This window comes from Rhinatrema bivittatum, chromosome 14 (assembly GCF_901001135.1).
Source record: "Rhinatrema bivittatum chromosome 14, aRhiBiv1.1, whole genome shotgun sequence".
Lineage (NCBI taxonomy): Eukaryota > Metazoa > Chordata > Amphibia > Gymnophiona > Rhinatrematidae > Rhinatrema > Rhinatrema bivittatum.
In genome coordinates this window covers 38367146-38385330 of record NC_042628.1, presented here as the reverse complement: position 1 = coordinate 38385330, position 18185 = coordinate 38367146, and the positions used below count along the sequence as shown (strand labels likewise).

The 18185-nt window shown below is 42.7% G+C and overlaps 1 protein-coding gene across 1 annotated transcript in view; it reads left to right on the top strand.

Annotated features, from left to right (window-relative positions):
* The window catches only part of NTN3 (netrin 3), a 215093-nt gene extending 200411 nt beyond the window's left edge, over positions 1-14682 (top strand). Inside the window, exons 6-7 of the mRNA XM_029577178.1 lie at positions 5150-5224; positions 10459-14682. Coding sequence (XP_029433038.1) covers positions 5150-5224; positions 10459-10787 — 404 coding nt within the window. The 3' untranslated portion in view covers positions 10788-14682. The remainder of the gene's footprint in view (positions 1-5149; positions 5225-10458) is intronic.
* Positions 14683-18185: the final 3503 nt, after the last annotated feature.

Here is an 18185-nt window from a genome sequence, read left to right as displayed (position 1 = left end):
GCTTTTATGAGTACGTTATATTTTTCTACGCTTGTATGTTTATAAAATAGGTAGAGAAAGTACTTGCTTTCATTCCATTGCAAATATTTGTGCATTCTGAAATATAAGCAGCGCATACTTTTAGTGCAGAACAGTTTATAAAATGCTAGGATAAATATCCACACATCCACTTACGCATGCAAATCCAGTAACACAAAAAGGTTTCAACGTTAGGCATTCACATTAATTTATAGGTTTACTAGGTCTAATCTTTCATCCATGGTAGTCGTTGTCTTTGAAAAACTCAAATCATCTGGAAATCTCAGTCCTGGAATGCTACAGCAGGCAGTATTAAGTATTTATGTCCTAGTTTCTTTTACAGGCTTTTTTTTTTTTGTAATCTTTGTATTATCATTCACAAACATCTGGGATTACAGTCAAGACAAATCCTGCAGCAACAAGTGCAGGAAGCGCACATCTTTATATAGAATGAAAAGTAGCCACCAGTGTCTTTAATGATTTTGAGGATGACCTTCCAAGGGCTTAACCTCCTAATCTTTGCAGCTGGGCTCTTAATTTGGGCTCAGAGGCCTGAGGAGGTATATAAAGGGGCAGAGGATGGGGTGGGGCCTGCCCCACAGCTAGTTTGTTTTTCAATATTTTGCTCATTGGCGCTACCTCTAAGGGTGGTGGGGGTGGGACAGGGGATCTCACTGGACCCTCGGGTGGGGGGAGAGGGTACTTCAGGCCACATCAGGTTCTGTATTAGTGTCCCAGTGCGCCCAGAAAAAGTTAGCTACCTAAGTGACCCCCCTACACTCCTAGGCTTGGCTTCTTTAACAGTGTTTTAGGATGCATTATTTTAGCTGTTGCCAGTGATAAAGATAATGCATTTTATGTTGGGGAAGTCTGCAATTTTACTTAAGCCCAGTAATGCTAATGAAGCAGTAAGAGAAATGTTAGATTTTTTTAATAACTACAATTTGTCGAAACACGTTTTGCCAAAATACTCAAGTCACAGCACCATAATTGGAGATCATGTACAAAAGAGCCCCTTTCTTGATTGCATTTTACGAAGAATCCCCATAATGATGTGCTTCCTTCCTACCAGTTTAGTTTGTTTCTAGCAGTGTTCTTGACTAGAATATATTACTCTTAAAACAAACCATTCACAGCTCTTTGCTATCCCGTTCTCCTAGATTCTCCCACACCCAATCTGCTTCGGATTTCCCTGTACTCTTTTGTTGCACCATCCCTCTTCCTCTTATTTCCAACCTCCTTTCAGGTTCTCAACGCTCCTCACTTTCTTCTAGATCTCGCGCTACATTCAGCTCAGCATTGTCTCCTCTGGGTTTTCTTCCCTCTCTTGGCTTCTTTGAGGCTAGAATAGGGACATGTGTGGGCTACAAGAAAACAGTTCATTGCCATAGCAAAGACTCAGTCACTCTCAAATGAAAGCAAATAGCCCTCAAACGAAATTGACTATAGTAGCACAGGCAGCACATAGCACAAGACTACTGCGTATTTTTTCCTAGCTGATATTATATTGAATCTTGCTGGTTGTACCTTTTGAAGTCAATTTCTAAAGTGATTTACGCAAATAAAAAAAAGGCATTTTATTTGCGTTAAACGCTAGTCTGAAAACATTCCCCTCTCCTTCAACGGGAGCAAAAAATATTTGCTCATTATTTTGCAATGGGCGAGCTGGTAGTTGCATTAAGGAGGCATTTTTGGGAGGGGGGAAAGGAAAAGTATGCATGTAGCTTGTATGATCACGTCTTCGCTCTTGCTTTCCCAGCAAAATTCTACTTGCAGAAAAAAGAGGTGAAGTGACCACATGTACTTTGTACCAGCAGCAGCTCTCAAACCGGAAGCACATGCGAACTTTCGCCTTGAAAACTGGTGCACAGTGTGTGGGTTTTGTCCCAGTGCAGTTTGAAAATTGCTCCCTTTCTGTCTCCAGACAAGGCGCTTTCTCTCTCTCTCTGTCTCTCGTTTACAATCTGTTGTGCCTTTCAGAATTCTTTCATAGATTCATTTTTCACTGAACACTCTTCTTCTGAAACCTATTATTGCTTATCTCATATTAGATTAGCATCTTTCTGTTGCTGATGCTGAGCTTTCAATTCCCAGCACCTAACCTTGCTAGTGATTTCTAAATTACAGTCTGTCTCTTAACTGTTTCATGATGAATGTCCACCCGGCATGGAATAGAACACCCACGGTTCTATCCTCCATTCAAGAACCATTTCAGTTCCACTGACTCAGAATCTGGCTCTGTTTAAATCCCCACCCCAGCCTCCGGTGTGTTGGGATACAATTCTAAAACGTAACTTTATGCAGAATTAATAGAAAAAAATTACAGTTACGAAAAATAACCTTTTTTATTATATATTTTATCATGATGTGCAATCATTTAACTTAATTTCATTTGCTATGAACACATCACTGTTTTACATGCATATAACTGTACTTAAGTGCATAAAGAATGACTTTATAAATGTAAATCCAAAGTTCTGCGCATAAAGAGGCAACAAAAAAGGAATGAAATGACCCAAATGAAATATTGTCTGTGCATACCCCTACTTTCAGATGCCTTGTAAGTCTCTGTTGGATTACAGCTGAGAAGGCAACAAAACATTCACCTAGACATTGTCTAGACTGTTTTAAGAGAAACTTATAGGTAGATTTTAAAAGCCCGGAGTGCTTATCAATTGGGGGATGCACGCACGAGGTGGACTTTACACACATCAACTGAATTGTAAAAGCCACCCAGATGCACCCATATCTCCCACTGTGTACACGTCTCATTCGAGTTCAAAAGGGGTGTGGTCTGGGTGGGGTGTGGGCATGTCAAGGCGTGGCCAAGAGATGTGTGTGTAAATACTTATGTGCCCAGGTCCTCTGCTCTGTAACTTTACTTCTGCCACTTCAGAGGGGTTTAAAGGGTCAAAGGTAACTGGGGGGAGGAGGGAGTCTGCAAGACCTAGGCTCAACACTGAGTGAACAGGTGGACAAACTGGTGAAACTGGTCATGGTGTGGATGCACGCTGGTTTTAAAACACCATGACTTATGCAGTAGAAACCCGATTTATGTGTCTGGGCGCATGCACACTTAAAATTGTGCACATATGTGCGCGCGGTCAGTCTACTTTATAACGTGCACGCAAGTTATAAAATGGCCGCATATCTCGGCACACACCAGCAAATGCGCTAAAGTTTCACCCATGTGCCATTTGAAATTTACCATCCCTATTTCTCCTTTGGAAGGTTTATAGAATAAGATTTATTGCTATCCACCTACTGGGTGGGAGAAGACGTTTAAATTGGCTCTAATCTTTCCAGGGAAGAGCAACGCAGGAAGGTTGTATACTATGCTCTGTTTCTCACCCTCAGCCCAATTGTTTTTATTTCTGTGGTAGAAAGTGTATTCATTTTGGAATAGCAGGATTTTGATGAAAGTCTTCCTGGACTGGTAGGAGCTAGCCCCACCCCAGCAGGGCCAGCAGTTTGTGATCACAAAAATTAGAGAGGAGGCGTTTAAAAGGAACAAGTAGAAAAATGAGGTAACAACAATGGACAGAAAAGGGTAACAGTTGCTGTCTCTACAGGGGTGGAGATTGTGTGCAGAAACTCATCTTCTTAATGGAGTTTCCCACTGAGCTGGCTTTCATGCATGGCACATTATGAGCCCCCCCCACACACACACAGACACAAACAGGAGAGAGAGGGTAGAGGAGCCCAGTGAAAAACTGGCACTGCAAAAACTGGTTTTTCCTTGCTGCCCACCCTACCCCCTTTGTATTTCCTTTAAGGAAAGACAGATCGTCCTGTCCAAGGAGGAACCGAGCCAGCCCTGGCAAGCAGGGCAAAGAAATCAAAAGAGGGAAGGAAGAAAAGTAACTTGAAAAAGGGGCGTGAAGGGCATGAACAAAACAGAGGAAGAATGATGGTTAAAAAAAAACCCAAAAACAAATGTATAAGATGATCTATAAAACTGGGGAAACAGGTAGTAGGACTAGAAGGTTCTTTCAAACGTTCTGTTCCAACTAAGGATGGAGGCCAGGATGAAAAATGGTTGATTGCATTAAAGCCATGTTGGGAGATGATGCGGCGTTGTATTTTCATGTCTTCCCCCATCGCTGTGTTGGCAGGGGTGTGCAGGCTTTAATTGTTCAATTCGTTTGGGTTTCCATTTCGTTTTCATTTCTTGTTTGGGTTTTTTTTTTTAAATTCGTTTTTTAAAAATTGTGTTTTCTACTTGCACACGGCGCACTAAAACATGACGCTGTTTGCAAATAGTGTGCTCTTTCAGAAATCGAAACAGAAGAAAATGCCTCCGTTTTTGGTTTTTTTTTTTAATAGGGGAGGGGGTTGTTTCTTATTTTTTTTATGTTTTACATACAAAATGACATAAGAACTATTGTTGCTGTTTCTTGGGTCTTTTCAAATGAATGGATATCAGTACAATACAGCATGTTCAGGTGCCACAAGGCAGCCTCTCCAGCATCAGAGTCACCTTAAGTCTGCTGAAGTATGGGGAAATGGCCTCACGGTCAGGGCCGACCTTATTTATTTATTTTTAATTTTTCTATACCAAAGTTCTTGTAAGAATACAAATCACACCGGTTTAGGCGAGTTACTGCAGCGGAGTCCCTGGAATGCTGGCCTGGACATGGGGCCACCATGGCAGTGAGGATCCTGAGGCAGTCGCCTCTATTTGTACCCTCCTATGGACCTCCCAGCCCAAGAACTATAGTGTGATCAGCTGCTATAACATCCCTAAGGGGAGGAATTTACAAATTCTGTATCTTCGGTTTAATAGGATTTTACAACATGCTGCAATCTCTGAGAACTTTAGACTCCACTGAAGTGTTAATCGATGATGAAGCATGGTGAAGCAGATTATATCTAAACAGAGTTTAGACTGCAACTCTGCTCCAGCAAAAGGGATTATTATACTCGAAGCCAATGTGGAAGGAGCTTGATAAAAATAAGGCTCATTGCTAAAAAAAAAAAAAAATCTCTGTCCCCAATAACCACCATCTTCTCTTCCTCAACTGATTATTATTTCCCTGCTGAGCTGCATACTCTTAAGTTGTGACAATGCAAATGCCGGTTTAAAAACAATTTCTTGCCTTTTTTTCTTTCTTTCTAATTGGTTTTCCAGGTTGTGAAACTGAATGCAAGCCAACAAAAGTGAACTACAAAATAAATATGAAAAAATTCTGCAAAAAGGAGTATGGTAAGTCAGCTGTAACCTGCCGTGCCTTCCAAAGGAATAATCATGAAAAAAATAAAACCATTTATGGGCAAAACCCCTTCTGACTGGCTGTAACCATGTGCACTGTGGAAGGAAGGAAAAACAATCAAACAAAAGTATTTTTCCACTTTTGAAGAATTTCAGATAGATTTTATTATGGGATACAAATTACATGGCGAGAGTAATTTTGATCACTAATGACAACACAAAATCATGTCCCACCTCACCATAAATTCACTAAAATAGTTTACCAGAGTCAAGATGTACAAGCAATTCCAAGTCAAAACTCAAGCCAGGCCGATTTCAGCCTAGTTGGAGTTCAACAGCATTTTCAGATTTTACTCTGATCTGCTGGGAAAATTTGTCAGATTTTTGCCAGTCGATTTTGAGATATAGCAAAAGAAATCTTAAACATTTGACATGAATTCAATAAATACGTTCTGAATTTCTTCTAAAACTCCAAAGCCAATCCACAATTTTTTTAAAATTTCTGAGGCAAATTTTTCAAATCTGCTTCTGATATTACTGTAAAGGTTTGAAAAGCCAATTAGACAAAAATCTAACATTTTCTGGGTTTGATGAATTGTTTGATGAACCTATTTTAAATGTTTACACCTTTCTGTTATTCACACATTTCTAATTCAAAGCAAGCAATGCAAGCATACATATAAAGTGAAATGTAAATAGCTGCCCAGGGAAATGACAGAGAATGTATGTCACTGATGACCCAGGGGCTGAACAAAATGGCTTTCCTTGCTTGATAGACAGAATGATAAATTCTAATTTAAAATTTTGAAAGTAATACATGTAATTGGACTGCATGATTTTACTGTCATTGCCTCCATACATGACTATAGCCAGAATGAAAGGCAATTCTCCTTTAAGGAAATGAAGATTTCAATGCAGGCCTGAAGGGACTACACTCATGAGAGATGACTGAAGACCTTTTCATATTCCTGTAATGTAGGCTTCTCCCACTCAGCTTGTTCTGTCCATGATCCTCAGTCATGTACTCCTTGGATACAAAACGGAATTTACTTCCTAAGTTCAATGGGTCAGAGGTTTCCCCTGGATACTCGTGCTTATTACTAACCCGGGTAAAAGTGGAATGTGGTCTCTCTTTTCTAAAGATAGACGTGGACACTGTAAGCATAGAGGTTAGAATTTTCTTTTCCCAGCCCAGCTACAACTGATGAATTGTTTCTGCCTTTTTCCTGCACTTCCTGATCGTTTTCAGGACAGTGAATTGCAGCAGGTTCTATTCAGGTCCCATCCCAGTGTTCATGCAACCTTCTTACTTCAGATTATCAGGAGCCATGTATGAACACTAGACTTTAGCATGATAGGTCCGTATGATGATACAGCATATATACTACCCCAGACCATGCCTAATAGGAGTCTCTAAGTCCCAGTATCCATAAAGCTTTTCACTTGGAAATTGAAAGCCAGACTCCTAACAGGTGGAAACTGTGCAATGAACTTCCCACTTTATGTATAAGGATATATGCAGTATAGAGATTTACTTGTATTAGGTATAAAAAGATGCCTGGGATTCTTGTTTCCTACCAGTCTAAGAATGTATAGGGCGTCCTTGTTTACTAGTTATGCAAGACAGTGTGTGAGGTCCTTACATCCTATCAGATTAAGCTGCTGTGGCCTCTTCGGTGAAGAATACCTCTTACTGTGTGCACGACTGTAGGCCAAAAGTTCAAACTGTGCGCTTTCAGCCAGCGAGAGCTGTGGTGGGGCTCTGCAGAGGGAGAGCAAGTGGGTGACTGTATTTTGCTGCCATCACCATATGCCATGTGCTGTTTGATCTAGAAGAAAAGGTACCTAGGAGCCCTTGGCAATGGAATAAGATTACTCTCTAAATTTTTCTCTTTTTCTCTGTCTGCCAAATATGCTAAAACGCAAACTTCCTCCCAACAGCTGTTGTATAGAAGGGACTTGGGAGGAAATCTATTCTAATTGGATGCAAATAGCACCCTGGCAGGCCAGGGCTGGCCTGGTCTCCATTGGACACCGACTTCTTGTTGTTAATCACCGTGACACTGCTGCATTTGCATTCCGGAAGCAGGGCAGTATTTTCATTGATCTTTGACAGGAATGCTTTGGCGCAAGGAGAAAAGATGTTTTTGGAGAGGTTCAGAGGGATGTAATGGGTTTCAGATGGTTTGGGGAGGCAGGCTTTTCGCAGCTATCCCTTGTAACTCAGTGGAGCTTTTTTTTTTTTCCCAGTTTCACTTCTCTGCTGCTGCTGGTTGACAGGAAGGCCTTTCTTTATCTGTCACCTGCTGTGAGGTTCCTTTACCTGTTCCTCAGCAGCAGGCCCCCTGACACAGGACTAATTTAGTCGCCTGGTACCTGATTGATTGGTTAAGACCTCCACGGTAGTCACTGAAGGGTTCCAGGGACAATAGTGCCTGGGAATTTATTTTTTTTTTTCACTATTCCCCATGGGCTTTATTTTTATAATCAAAATCCCTCTGGGATATGTAGTTCTGTTTTTCCTGTTACATTCCACATTGTTCCGGATGTTCCTTAAAAGAAACCGCTTTGTGTGCTCTGGGCACTATTTCAGATGTATATGTGACTAGTATCACTATTCCATATTTATTCAAAATGTTAGTTATTATTTTTGAAAACCTCTATTCTCTTCAAGGCCCTAAAATGGGCATTTTAGTGAATTACGCTGTCTAGATTCAGCTGGGCCACACTTTTGAGCTATTGCACTTGGTACAGTATTGTATGTTGTCACATGCTGAAAAGTACTGGATGCATGCTGTACAGTTTGTTTGGTTTTTTTGTTTTTGGCCTGGCAATTTCCTCTTGCTCGTGTCTACCTCCAGCACGGTTGGACCTGGCCTCTTTTGGGAAATAGCACCAGGAGTCTTCATGCACAACTGTCAGGAGGGTGGGTGGAATTTCCCCCTGATTCTATATATCAGCCTGGCTACACCGCCCAGTCATTGCAGCCTCAGTCCTCAGCCGTCTGCCGTGATAGGGCTTCCCAGACCTTTCCTGGGAGCCCCACATCCAGTCGGGGTTTCAGGGTATCCATCATGAATATGCATATGAGAAGTCTGCATATACCAGTCTCCGTGGTATGCAAATTTGGGAAGCCCTGTGCTGTGAACTGTGGTTCCCTCTGGAACCCAATAACTGTGGACCCTAAGTGTGGCCACTAGGTGTCGTCAGTGAGTGAGGCCTGAGACTCTCTTTCCTTCCCCCTCCCCTTCTCCAGCCAGGGGGGTGGGAATGTTGCCTCCGAAGCATTTCCAGGCTCAGCCGGGGAGTAGAAGCCTGGCCCAGGAGCTGATCCCAGTTCTTCCACATGGCAGTGCACAGAACCTGCCACCGGGCAACCCCTAACGCTCTACTGTTTCTTAGTAAATAGGTGATCAGATTATAGCAGCTCTTTCTTAGAACTTGTTAGCTTTGAAGAAAAATGTGTTTCTACTAGAAAAAAAAAGTAGGAGAACTATATATTTTTCTATTTACTCTATACCTAAAAGTCTTTAGGCTTTGTCACACAGCTAAATATTTTATACTAATGGGGGAATTAATTGGAGTGGAGATGCTAATTAACTGTTGGAGGAAGAAACTAATGAGGCTTGTCATGAGGGTGTTTTTAAACTAGTTTGCTAAATTTGCTAATTGATTTTCCATAGTCTCTAATGGAATAATTTCCACACGAGAGGTGGCAATTGGCAAACTGCTGCATTTTGTGAACGTTAAGGGAAAAAAGGATGAAGTTAGCCAGACAAAAGCCAAGCTTTGAATATCCCCCACCAAGAGGACACTTTTGTACGCACCGAATTTATCCGGATAAAAAGAGGCAGCGCTGGAGGTATTCCAGGGCACGCAGGTATTGAGTGCTGTCCAGCTAAAGTTAGGTGTGTACGCTAATCAAAAAACGTTATCCAGGTAAAGGTTTGCACGTAACCTTATCTGGATGTATTCAGCAGCAGACTTATCCGTTGAATATTCGGATAAGGTTACCCGGCTATCTTACCAGTTCATGGGCTCTCTGAGTATTGGCCTTGCTGTGTTTAAATACAGGGTGGGGGGTTTTGCCTGTTTTATCAAAACATTCCCCATTATATTCTACAGTGAAGAAAATCACAGAAGCAGTCTTTTTCTGTACATTTTTCTGCAAAAGTCAAAGTTTTGTTTTCCATTTTCTGCTTTCCCTGCAAATACTTTTGTCCATCTCCACCAGCTGTAAAGTGTTCAGTTTCACTTGGTGTACAGAGTGCTAACCTCTGGCTATTATGCAGCTTGATACAACCCCCCCTCCCTTACTAATGAGATGGTTATCCCTCAAAAAAAGTTAGTGTTCAAGTAGATACTGCAAACAAATTAGAAACAGAGCGCGGTATTGCTCCCTTTCCAGAAACAGCATTGCTTCCATAAGGCAGTTCTCTCTACATGGCACCAAGGTAACAACCAGTGCGTGCTGTTCAGAGTTATAATATTACTGCAAGGTATTCACTTCCCAGACATTGTAGTATCTGCACTAGATGGTGCGTGTGGTCATGGCATCTGTGTCAGCCAATGAAAATTAACCTACTCTTTACCATTCCGAGAACATTCTTTTCAAAGATCGTAAGTTCAGGTAGTGAAGACTACTGAGATGAGGGTGTTCATTGAATTGGAAAAGGGACAGCAAGTCAAACTTTCTGTCCCCTACTCTAGAGAAATGTAGAATATCTCCTGACTTCCATTCTGTATGCTTCTTACTTGGTTGCCATATGGTGCTTTGTGAGCTTGGCGGGTTGCTGTATGATAATGACTCTCGTACATCAGTAATCTACCTCCATCACAAAGTGATTATAGTAGCCTTCCTGTATCATGCCCTCAGTTCCTGACATACATTCTCGACTCTGTGGCAGCTAGTATGTCTCTTCCTCCTTTAGTCCCAGTGTTGAGTAATCTAGGAAGTGGCTTGAGCAGTGAACACGTGTCTAGAGAATGCAACTTGCTTGTCTATTAGGGACAGCACCAAATTAAAATGGTATTTTGTTTCACATATATGAGCTTGTATGGTATCTCAGGGATCTGCTGACATTAGTTAAATCTCCTGGTACCCAGAGAACGTTTTAGTTATGATACATTACAGGTATACATAGAATGACATATATAAACAAAGCATTATCCTCTCTATTGGGTCACGAAAATCCAAACTTTTCTCATCTATTCCTTTTTTTCTGCAGTGGTTCAGGTAAACATGTTAGACATGAAGATGGTCGGCAACTGGGCAAAATTCACTGTTAATGTCCTGTCGATCTACAAGTGTCGAGACGAGCGTGTAAAGCGTGGTGACAACTTCCTCTGGATCCATATGAAGGACTTGGCATGCAGGTGCCCCAAGATACAAATGAGTAAGAAATACCTGGTGATGGGTAATAGTGACAGTCCGAGTGAGCGTCCAGGCCTCCTAGCTGACAAGAATAGCTTGGTCATCCAGTGGCGAGACACTTGGACACGGCGTCTCCGGAAACTGCAGCGACGGGAGAAGAAAGGGAAGTGTCTAAAGCCGTGATTGCAAAGGGCTATGCCTACATATTGTAGACTGTGCCCCCATAGACACTGTATATAGTACAAAAGGACCATCCCTTGTGAATAGTGTACATTTTGGCAGTGGTTTTGCTAGGCTTTTGTTTTGTTTCCCTCAATATATATATCAATGCAGTAACAAGAAACCTTAAACAAGGAGTGATAACGTGAAGGAAGAGCCCAACGGTGTCTGAGGGACATGAAAGCTGCTTTGACAAGGAGTGGAAGGGAATTCCGTTTTGTTTTGTTTCTTTTTTGGAGGAGGGGGAATAAGTGTATGGAAACCTGTGTCTTCGTCTGCCTCACATTCCCGCCAGCACATGTGGAACCAGTTCTTCTACCCCTTTGATTCCCTTTTTTATTTTTGTTTCCTTCTTCTCTGCTCCTTGGCCCTTTAAGTATATGCACTTTGAATTTCTTCCACTCCACCATCAAAATATGCATGCAAACACCATTGACAATTGTCCCGTCCAGTCCTCCTTCATGTGATTTTTGGTTCTTTAACCCCTTACCTACAAGCAGCTGAATTTACTCACTCAGACAGCTAATAGAAATCATACTGGTGATGACATAGCGTTAGAAGCAAAGACCTTTTTTGGTTGAACACTGGTTTGCTTTGTCTTGTATTCATGGGAGCCAGTAAAGAATCTTAACTGATACCAGAAAAGGCCAAGCTGAAGAGGAAATTCTCAGCTGCCTGGGGTATAACACATCTGTCTGGCCAACATAACACTTGGTGAATTAAAGGTGGATGCTGCAGTAACCTTTGAAGACTATCGAACAATCCTGAAGACTCTTATGCTCTCGAATGACACAGTTGGAGAACGAGAGAGCATTTCCAGTGTTTTGCAGTCAAGGTCCTATTAGGTTCATGTGAACAAAAGGAGCCTTAGACTCCAGCACTACCACTAAATTTTGGCCCCCGTGACAGGATTATAATTGAAAACCAAAAGCTCCAATGTCAAGTAGTTTTCTCTGTTACATACACTTAAAAACACAAGCATTCCTTCACCTGTGGCAGCTTTCTCCTGAAGAAAGTTGTCCTGAGTCGGAACATAACTCCAAAATGGTGCCAATATCGGTAATTCTCAACCTTTTTGCTAAAGGAGAACTTTCATGAGCTGCAATGATAATAGCGCTATTCATTTTTTACAGGCCCGAGTCATTATTTGAGGACACATTTTTTATTTGCTGTAAACAGGAGAAACCGCTCTTAAAGGAACCACCCAATGCAATGAGCTTCCTCTAGGGTGTAGGTAAGGAAGAACGAGAACCCAATTTTCAAAAGTGGTTCCATTTTTGTAAAACGTACACTTAGGGGAATTTACTAAGAGCCAAGAAAACGGTTTGCAAGTGTACAGCACCTTCCATCTCTCACGTATCTCATGTACCAGTGGCCATCAGGTGAGTGCCACAAGAAATGAAAGACCAATGGCTCCACAACTCATTTTCTTGGCTCCCAGTTAAAGTAATTCTCCTAAAATTACCAGTTCCGTTAGCATAGGACTTAAGGTTTGTCCTGTTACTCACAAATTTAAATGCTGTAGTATGTAGGAGGTTCTAAAGAACTGCATTTTGTGAACAGAACACGAATCCTCTGTCAAAATAACATCCTGTGTGCAGAATTTGTTAATTCTCCCAAGACTGTGAGAATATTTTTTTCCACATTTTCTTTCTTTCTTAGAAAGTAAAAATAAACTGCCATGAATTCCTAATGATTAGCGAGAATGCAAAGAATATAATCCATTTTGCTGATTCCAGATCACAGAGAGTCACATTTCTGCATGCACACAGAGTGCTGTTTTGTTACATGGCAGTGCACAAGCACCATTGTTTTGCGGCCTGTATTTTCACAGCTGCCCCTTCTTTGCTCCCAGAGAAATTGAAATAATTGATAATCCCAAAGTATATGTTATGAAAACTTCCAGATGGTGAACAGCATTCTGTAGACATGCGCCCTTTCTGATCTCAGTGACTTCCAGGTCAGATTCTGCTTCTATAGATTGAAATATTTTTCAATTGACACGTGATCCGCTGACCAAGAACTACAAGACAGGATAACTTTCGAGAGACAAATCATTAGATTATTATCTAGCTGGAAAAGGAGTATATGCATTTTGAGGATAATTAACTGCCAGCATCAGTGCAAAGTTCTCAGCTTTTCCTGTGGACTTTGCCCCGACTTTCAACGTGAAAGCACAGGAGTACTTTTCCTTTGAAAGTTACCCCAGGAGAACTTCCTGCACACGTTTACACACATTTTGCGTGGGGAGGTTTCCTGAGGGGGAAAAAAACTGTGCACAGACTTCAAAGGGATGCATGTACATAGAAGCCCCTCCTGAAGGCCGCCTCCCACTGGGGATAACGTTTCGTGCACGGTGGCACTGTACGCACGTGGCTCTTACCTGTGGCATTGGCTTTCAAAATTATCCTCGGGGAAGGGGATTTTAAAGCCAGTTCTGTGGGTAACCACGGTGCTTTTCCTGCAAAAATGGTCTTTTTGGAAAACTGCCCGCCCTAGATGCAGGTGAAAAGGTACGCGCATGGGGGATGAGAATTTAGACATTCAGCATTATTCACGGCTTCCCCTTTTCCTTGGTTCCCCTCTCTTTTGTTTCCTTTTGCTGAGCGTGATGGCTGATCACATCAAATAGGCCCATATACACTGCTGATCCTTTCCCACAAGGCCCTACAAATGTTCAGAAGCGGAAGAACTCAGAGGTGTTTTCAATTTTGTGAAATCTGTAGGAGATTTTCAGTTTTGTGAGCTACCTTTGAGCTTTGAAATCTTTTAATAAAAATATTATTTTGTCAAGATGTACAGAAAGCAATGGAAACCTTTACGTGCTACAGAGAAACTTGTAGCGTGAGCTGGAAAAAAACAAACCCTTGTAGCTTGCTCTTTCTATCATTTCTCATTTCGTTTTCTCATCCGTTGCAAGTCATCCTGTGTCCTGACACAGTTACTAGGTGTGGAGGGGGGGATAGCTGGCAACCGAGAATAAGTCTTTCCTAGGATAAACATGCCCCTGACTATCTCCAGCACCAGCCATAGGAGACAGGAACACTCAGTGCAATTTAAACAGCAAAATAGTTTGTCTGCTTTGCCAAAACACAAATTCGCAAAGTTTTAGTAGGGTCTAAATCTGTCAAAACAAATTTTCTCATCCTTAACAAATGTCCTTTACTGAAGGAATGTTAAGTGAAACAAGTGCAGTACTGTGGTAGATCATAAAATTTGCATATTAAATCCTGGAAACTCAGGGGCTGCTTTCTGCCCTCTGCCCAAGTCACGAAGCTCTGATTTTGAATCAGTCTCTGCATTGTACCACCTCTGTCTCCTTAAAAATTGCAAAGACCACCGCTTAACCCTGGGACTGATCACCGAATCAGCCTTGGACTGCCCTGCAGCTCACAAAAATCACCTGTCTCCCATTTAAGAATGAGAAAGGAAGTCACATCTTCCTCTCACAGCCAGGAAAGGTGTAAGGTTCCTTTAAAGATGCATCCTTCTCTTGAAGGGTGACTAGGGAGCGTTCAGCCCGAAAATACACCCTGGTTCTTATATAAAAAGCAGTCTAAGTGCAAACGGTGCTGGAAGGTCCTCACTCAGATCCATATGCAGTGCAGTTTAGGTTTAGCCCGCAGGAACCCGGCTGTGCATTTGGGCTGAGATAACCCTGCATTCAGTTTCCACTGAAATGATACCAAATGGTTTTCTTTTACAGAGCGGGGCAATTTTGAAAGCCATTTCTGCAGGTGAATTGCCACGTAAATCGTGTTTACGAAAATTGCCCACTTATTGGGGTAGATTTTAAAAATTTGCGCGATCGCGTACTTTTGTTCGCGCACCAGGCGCGAACAAAAGTACACTGGATTTTATAAGATACGCGTGTAGCCGCATGTATCTTATAAAATCCGGGGTCGGTGCACGCAAGGGGGTGCACATTTGTGCAACCTGCGCACGGCGAGCCCAGCGCGCGCTGCCTGTTCCCTCCGAGGCCGCTCCGATTTCGGAGTGGCCTCGGAGGGAACTTTCCTTCGCCCTCCCCCCACCTTCCCCTACCTAACCCACCCCCCCCCCCGGCCCTATCTAAATCCCCCCCCTTACCTTTGTTGGCAGATTTACGCCTGCTAAAAGCAGACGTAAATCTGCGCGCGCCAGCAGGCTGCTGGCGCGCCGTCACCCAACCCGGGGAATGGTCCAGAGGCCTCAACCACGCCCCCGGGCCGGCGCCACACCCCCGGGCCCGCCCCCGAAACGCCGCGGCCCGCCCCCAAAACGCCACGTCTTCGGGAACGCCCCCGATACGCCCCCTCCCCGCCCCTTTTAGAAAGCCCCGGGACTTACGCGCGGCGGCGGCCTATGCAAAATAGGTGCACCGGCGCGCGAGTGCCCTGCGCCGTAAATCCGGAAGGATTTACGCGCGCAGGGCTTTTAAAATCCGCCCCATTGTGTGTAGTGCGGCTGGGCGTGTACCTTTACCTTCCGTAGTGGGAGGCTTTGCCAGGTGGGGGAGGGAGGGAAAGGGGGCTGGGGGAGGGTTTAAGTAAATCTACCAGGAACTTTGCACCTGCCCAAAGAGCAGTGTTGCGTGAGATCTTTTTCTTGGGCAATTTTCAAAGGGAATGTTGGAAGACTGCCCTCAGGACAGGTGCAGTGTGCATTGCAAAGTGACATTTCAGAGAATCTTAAATACTTCCACTAAATTAGAAGGGAAAAAAAAAATATCAAGCATGCACTGCATCAGCACTGATTGAATACATTTCACTACAGCGGACTTGCTAGATTGCTCTGGGAAACCAGTGCCCAAGAGCTTTAACCCATTCCCAGCTCTGTTCAGGCAGAGGAGATCTGAGCCTTAAAGGAAATAGGTTAAAAAAAAAACCAAAAAGAATTTTAAAGAATGCAAACAGGACCTTACATTAGAGATGGAAGTGAAAAGAAAACACAGCTCCCCCTATCCTCATCCATCCCACCCCCTCAAAATATAGGAAATTCATTTGTCTTTAGGTGTTGACAAAAAGCACAAGAGTTCCTGTAAGTCTTCAAAGCATTACAGCTTCCACCTCGCAAAGCCCACAAAGACAGCCCAAAGGGCTCCATTCTTTCCTCGCTATTTGCATGCTTTCAAATTTCAGTCAAGTCCCTTTTTCCCAGCATTCTCACAAAATGTTTCCTCCTGGGACCGTTGAATAACAAACCATATAGCTTGCATATCTGGAAACTGCTTTTCATGCACGCTCTAGCGCAAGAAGATTGTGACTTAACGGATCTGGAAGTCTCCCTGCCGTAATGTTGCTGAGTTTGTAAAAAAATAATTATATGGAACATATTGTAACATATATAAGATATATGTACGTTTTCAATTTTTGTGTGTTATTAATACTGTTATTTTGTTTTTTTTAACAACACAAGTCTAATATGGAATTGAGTGCCTAATTCTGTGCCAATACGAGAATGCAGTTTGTTTGCTGAGGTTCAAGTCAAGATTTGACCTTGTGGTCGTCGCTTCCCTTCCTTTCACTCTTCATGTGCATGGGCAGTGCCCTCCCACTGGACACCCTCCCATTTTCCCAGGAGATGAAAAGCTGCACACATCACCCAAAGGTGTCACACTTGGCAAGAAGCCATTGAGTATCTTTAAAAAATAATATATTCTTCTGTATCTGTCATGAAATATATGATATACACATTTTAACTTCACTGACTGAATTCTACGCGGTTTCTTCCTACGCCTTTGGGCTTCTTCAGGTGGAACCAAGAGTCTCCATTCACAACGACCCGGGGGATTTTTTTTTCTCTGTCTTTTATATCCCCTTCCAGTCATTGCAGATTCACTGGGGGCCATGCACCCAGGGCTCCTTCCAGAGCTCTGCAATCACAGGGCCCCCCCTAAATCAGGCCACTAGGTGTCACCACTGAGCAATGACTGGAACCTCTGCAGCATCCCCAACCCTGGCCCGCTAAATTCAGGTATTTCTAAATAAAACTAGCGACCGTTCTTTGGCAATAAAAGGAAAATAAAAACGAACTCTACAATCGCTAGACTTGAGATAGCAGTTTAATTGCTTATTATTAATTTCTTCAGCCATTACACAGTAAATGGTGTCTGCTGCTTTGAGCAGATGAGAAGATGTGTTTGGGGAGCATTGCCCTAAGCTTTTAAGCTTCTGGTACTGAGGTTTTCTTACTTGCTGAAGTATAAGATATTACTTTGCCCTCCTGATCAAAATAGGAGTGCACTTTAGTGCGTCCTCATGTCCCCACTTTGACACTTTGAGGGTAAAATTCAATGGCATTTCTGAAAATAAAACAGAAACGGCCCAATATCTGACAAAAGTTAAGTGTGCAAGTCAAGGGCACACGGAAGTTTGCCCAGACCGAGCAGAGGCATTCCTCGGGGTCTGGACATGTGCATAGTGTTTGTTTTTCAAACGTATGCGTGCAAATATTCAGGGAAAATATGTGCGCGCACAATTTTAGCCAGTGGAACTTGTGCGGGTAGATTGGGTGGGCTAATTTTCAAAGTAGCCTTAGATGTGCAAGTATGCTTGGAAAATTGGTAAAAAGTAAGCACGTTTTTCTTTTTGCCAGCTTTCCTATATTTGAAAATTCCCCCCTCTAGCGTCTTGCCAGCGTGTGGACTTTCCAGGTCACCCCGATGGAAGGGAGGTTGGGCGGAATCTGTGTTTGTGCAGATTCATGAGTCTGCTGAATTGGAAGCACGTGTTTATTTCCCCCGGCTTCAATCGCTTTTTCGTCTGCAGGTTATCGCGCTCCATCTCTCTTTCTCTGTAGGTTCTTTCACCCCTGGATCTGTGACATGACTATCTGAGATGTTTGCTAAGTCTAATTTTGACCAGCTTTCATCCTGGACACTTGAAAGGAAGCTGCATCTGTGTGTTGTGTAGTATTTCGAAAGTCCACACGACCAGTTGTAATACTAACCCTATATCAATTAAAATAATTTGCGGCTAGCCCATTATTCCAGAAATTCTTTAAGCTGCTCCTACAATTTCATGGAATCCTCTAGGTACAGCCCTCATCAGAATAGTGACCCCATATGGGATGTGTCTGGATGGGTTTGCGATGTTGCTTGTGATGTCATTTGTGACGGTGAAAGCCAGTTGTATCCAATGTGTGACGACGTAGTCTGTGGTTCCTCTGCTTACATGGCTGTTCCTAAGAGCTTAGGGCTGGAAATGCAGGGGAGTACGTTAAAGAATTTAAAAAATAATTCCTTAAAATAACCTTTAATTGATAAAGGAAAAATATTATTGCTTGTCATGTGTGCAGTACTATACAAAGGGTACAGCATTCTTTCAATACTTACCCGGTGCTGCAAGACCTGCTCCACTCACTCACTTCCACCTCTCGCTT